Source organism: Pleuronectes platessa, chromosome 4, assembly GCF_947347685.1.
Source record: "Pleuronectes platessa chromosome 4, fPlePla1.1, whole genome shotgun sequence".
NCBI lineage: Eukaryota > Metazoa > Chordata > Actinopteri > Pleuronectiformes > Pleuronectidae > Pleuronectes > Pleuronectes platessa.
Window position 1 is genome coordinate 1,976,534 of NC_070629.1, and position 5,155 is coordinate 1,981,688.

The window sequence follows — 5,155 nt, forward strand, 5'->3', positions numbered from 1 at the left end:
CAGCACCTACCTGTCCTCCGCGACCTGATAGATAAATAACAACACACAGCAAGTCACTGCACAACAGCGAACACCTGGTTCCAGAGCATCTCATCTCCGTGCGTAAAAGTACAGTAAGTGAGCGGTGCATTTGTGACCCGTGCGTAAAAGTCAGAGAGCGTTGCTGTGAGATCCGTGCGCAGAATCCAGTCTTGCTTTGGAGCGTTTTGAAGCTCGGTATGGTGAAACGTTTAGAGAAACGAAACTTCACGACCGAAGAAGCCAGGGATCTGTGTTATCGGCGTGCAAGTGACAAGTCTGATGATGATGTATCAGATGAAGACAGCGACCAGTCGTTTGACTCCGGGGCAGAGGCCATGTTTCAGGAAGGACGAGACATTACTCTTGACAAGTACGTATTTTATTATAATATATAACTTATAAATTACTGTGTGTGTGTGTGGGTTTAATAATCAACAGTAAATCCTAAAACCAGTAAATCCTAAAGTTTTTAGGATTTACTGTTGATTAGTAAAAGGTGTGGATTTAGATGTGCCAGAGATGATGTTGTCTTTGTTTGACGATTGCAATGTGCTAATAGATTAGGGCGGGATGAGTTTGCCTTTGTATGTCGATTGTAATGTGAACAGTTATGCATATAGGTGTGGGGTAGTTGTGTGTTCTTTGTTTTACGATTGGAATGTAAATAGGTGTGGTATTTAGATGTGGGGGAAGGTGTGTGTTTGTGTAGAATGTATACAAGTTTTATCTAGATTTGTAAATGACCGTTATTTCTTTATTTTCACAAAATAGGCAATCATCTGATTCAGATACAGCTTGGGAGCCGGTTACATCGTGTCCAGCCAGCAAGCGGCCACGTAGAGTGGAGCAGCCGGACAGTTCCTCAGGAGAGGAGTCCAATCCCCCAACTCCTCAGAGAGGTTCTGCCAGCAGGAGAAGACCACGAGGCAGAGGAGGCAGAGGAGGGAGAGGTAGGGCGAGAGGGAGAAGCGGCAGCAGCCGAAGTCAAGCCGGTGTGTCAGCCATCCCATCTGGAGAGAGATGGAATGATGTTGATGATGCAGATGTGACACCACCACAGCCCACCTTCAGACCCACACGTACACCAGGACCCCAGCTCATCTCTACAGCGACGTACACAGTCCTGCAGCTTTTTCAACTGTATTTTACCAACACGATTTTAATGACAGTCCTTGATAACACAAATGACTTTGGCTCGAAGAACTACTCCACACCCACCAAACCATGGATTGCTTTGACAACACACGACATGTATTCATTCATGTCCATGGTTATTTACATGGGTATTGTAAAATGCTGTGGACTTAACGACTATTGGCGACAGAGCCAACTGTACAATTTGCCACTCCCAAGACATGTAATGAGTGGTAGGAAGTTCCTCAGAATCTCCCGGGCACTTCACCTCAGTAGCTTGCTGGCGGATGCTGCTAACGAGAAGAACAGAGGCACAGCAGACATCGACCGACTCTGCAAAATCAAACCGATCTACGAGGACATAAGAAACGCCTGCAAAAGGAATTATCACCCGAGCCAAGATATTTCCATCGATGAGCGCATGGTTGCCTCCAAAGCCCGCATTGGACTGAAACAGTACATGAGGAACAAACCTGTTCGCTGGGGTTACAAACTCTTCGTTCTGGCGGACTCCAGGAACGGTTATACATGGGACTTTTTTGTCTATCAGGGGAAGTTACAGGGAGTTACTGGCAAGGGGCTGAGTTACGATTCTGTTATGAAGCTCATTGACACACCATTGCTGGGATCGGGCTACAAGCTCTTTGTGGACAATTTTTATACAAGTCCCATCCTTTTCCGCGACCTCCTTCAGAAGAGGATTTGGGCGTGTGGAACCATCCGCACAAACAGAATTGGTTTCCCAAAAAGCAAAGTCAACGCTCTGGTCTCGAAGTCTCCCCGTGGCAGTATCCGTTGGATCAGGAAGGACTCCCTCCTCTTTGTCCAGTGGCGTGACACGAGGGACGTCTCCATGTGCTCAACACTCCACACGGCACATGCAGAGGAGACAGTGCAGAGGAGAGTCAAAGGTGCAGATGGGCAGTGGTCATTGAAGAACATCCCGGTTCCACCAGCAGTGAAGGAATACAACAGGTACATATTATATATTTACCGATGTTTTATGCCCTTTGAAATGTAATAATTTGTGTGCTTCATAGTTTTAGTATATTTTTCTCAATCTTGTGTTTTTCTGTCCAACCAGGTGTATGGGTGGAGTGGACCTCTCTGACGCCCTGATAGGGTATTACAAAGTCCTCCACAAGACGATGAGGTGGTACAAGACGTTCTTCTATCACTTCATGGACATCGGGATAGTGAATGCCTTTCTCCTCCAAAAAGACCTTGCACGAGGTAGAGGAAAGTTACCTATGGCCCAGAAGACTTTCAGAGAGACCCTCATCATGGAGCTGGCAGAGGCGGGATCTCCCACCACAGCCAGAACCGTACCACCTCCTGCTCCAGTCACAACACACCACAGGATGGTTTATATCTCTGGGCACAGCACCAATGGTCGGCTGAAGTGCAGGCTGTGCCATGCAAAGACACCAACGAAGTGCCCCGCCTGCGATATGTCTCTGTGTTTTTTACCCAGTCGCGACTGCTACAATGCCTGGCATGTTGCCAAAAACCTGTGAAATGTAAGTATTATTTATGTTTATTATCATGAATAGATATTTACTGCATCTGTATGGCTTTTCTAATTGCTCCGACTTATTTTTCTTTTCCCATATAGGTCCATCGAGGTGCATGGGTGACTGCTACAATGGCTGTCATGTTGCCAAAAACCTGTGAAATGTAAGTATTATTTATGTTTATTATCATGAATAGATATTTACTGCATCTGTACGGCTTTTCTAATTGCTTCGACTTATTTTTCTTTTCCCATATAGGTCCATCGAGGTGCATGGGTGACTGCTACAATGGCTGTCATGTTGCCAAAAACATGTGAAAGCTAAGTATTATTTATGTTAATTATCATGGATAGATATGTACCGCATCTGTAAGGCTTTTCTAATTCTTCAGACTTATTTTTCAGCCCACTTCCGGGTTAAATTACACCCACTTCCGGATTAGGCCCCGCCCACTCCGAGTACGGATACGGATACAGATAATTCATATGGTTAACAGATACAGATACAGATAATGCTGTACTCGCTCATCCCTACAAATGAGCTATACACAAATCCAATATGCCCAAAAAACACTCAAATAGGCTTAATTTTTTCCTTTGCTCCTACCACAGTAAAACTTTACATGGGAAAAGTATATATAAAAAGTAACTTTTTTGTATTACAAGTTTCTTTTGAAATGAATTTGAATATGCACATGAACTACACACTTATTGAATATGTCCTAATTTGCATAGGCAGAAACACCATTCATATGTATGACAAATAATCTTCATCCAATCATCCTACTGCCAATGGGTGATGTCAAAGTTGCTTTTAGACTGGCCTCTAACCTGAAAACTTGGTAGTACCTGCCAGGGGTATAACCCCCGCCGGTATAGTCTTCAGGGTCACGGAGGCACACAAGCCTCCCCACCACGAAAGGTTGATGAAAATGTAACATATTTCCTCAATGAGGATTTCTTAGGACTTTTAGTATGTTTTTCTGGACACCTCATAGAAATGATTTATGCTGACATTTTTTATTTTTACAATTAGTCTGTCGTAAAACGCTACTTTGCCTGGACTACTGTGACAGCTGGAGCGGTTTGCTCACAAGGAGTGGGCCAAAATACCTGTTGACAGGTGAAGTCTCATTAAGAGTTACAGAAATCTCTTGATTGCAGTAGTTGCCTCAAAAGGCTGTGCAACAAAATATTAAGTCAATGGTACCATAATTTATGTCCAGGCAATTTCCATTAGTTTCTTTTTTAAATGATTCTGTTGAACAATTCAAAAACAATGTCTGATTTTCATTAGTTAATCTTCAGTAAATTTTTATTTATTATTACTTTTGTCAGTTTCAAGTTAATTCAGTGACCATTGTGGGTTTTTCTTTTTTTAACGGAAGGGTAACAACAATTTTGTCCACGTGTGTATATGTTCTTGTCCACGATAACATGTAAGTAAATGATGATTGTTTATCATTATAAAAATACAGCCGCAGTGGCAGCGGGTTAATACAGGCCCCTCCAACATCCTGAGATAAAAAAGCCTGTATATAAATATTAAACATAATTTGATTAGATAATAGTTTACTTTTACAATACTCCAGGTATACTGTGAACACATACACACAGCTGGTGGCAAGCTCCTTTATACACCTGAGAAAGTGTTAAGAATTATCCTGCCATGATGTGTCCTGCACAAACTAGGTATGGCTCATGGCATCTGTTACGGTTTGAGTGGGGAGATGGACCCAGGATGCAGAGGTTATCAAACAAAAAGGTATTTAATATAATAAAAGGGTTTTAAACAAGACAAAAACAAAACAGGAACACTAACATAAGTAACTGGCGACAAAGCGCACAGAGAACAACGAAGCAGGAGAAGCTGGTCGAGACAGCAAGCACAGACAAACCATATCTATACGTGTGGACACGGGCAGACAAACGAGTACAAACCGACAGAGGACAAAGGGAAACACAGAGGCTTAAATACAAGAAGGAAGGCAGGGGCAATTACACACAGGTGAAACACATGAGGATTGGGGACGACAATCAAAGACAGGAAGTGAGACACCGAGAAGCTGGAACAAGACAGTGAAAGTGAAGCTACAAAATAAAACAGGAAGTAGAAAACACAAAGACTGAAATTAACAAACTAAAATGACAGGACACCACAGTACCCCCCCCTCAAGGACCGGATTCCAGACGGTCCATAACGAGCACCGAATCGGGAGGGAGGAGGGGGGAACCGGAGGAGGGACTCCGGGACGTGCCCAGGTTCTCGGACCGACGGCTCCGTGGCCGCTTCGGAACCTGGCATAATGTCTCAGGTGGACGGCCCCGTGGCCGGACAGGAACGCAACACGGGGGCTCCTCAGGAGGACGGCCCGGAGGCCGGTCAGGGACAAAGTACATAGTCTCAACCCGACGGCTCCGTGGCCGCTTCGGGGCTGAGCGCAGAGGCTCGGGAGGACGGCGCCGTGGCCGCACAAGGGCAGAGTT

At 44.5% G+C, this 5,155-nt stretch overlaps 1 protein-coding gene across 1 annotated transcript; it reads left to right on the forward strand.

Moving 5' to 3' along the window:
• Positions 1-218: 218 nt before the first annotated feature.
• Positions 219-2,672, forward strand: LOC128437824 (piggyBac transposable element-derived protein 4-like). The gene is made up of 3 exons (XM_053420102.1): positions 219-391; positions 793-2,130; positions 2,240-2,672. Exons 1-3 carry the CDS (start codon positions 219-221, stop codon positions 2,670-2,672), a joined length of 1,944 nt encoding a protein of 647 aa, XP_053276077.1.
• The last annotated feature ends 2,483 nt before the right edge of the window (positions 2,673-5,155 follow it).

Bases quoted from the DNA above. Each gene is read 5' to 3' on its own strand.
- LOC128437824 (XM_053420102.1), top strand. From the start codon at position 219: ATGGTGAAACGTTTAGAGAAACGAAACTTCACGACCGAAGAAGCCAGG. The intron at 392-792 runs GTACGTATTTTA...TTCACAAAATAG, and splicing joins CGAGACATTACTCTTGACAA to GCAATCATCTGATTCAGATA. The intron at 2,131-2,239 runs GTACATATTATA...CTGTCCAACCAG, and splicing joins GCAGTGAAGGAATACAACAG to GTGTATGGGTGGAGTGGACC.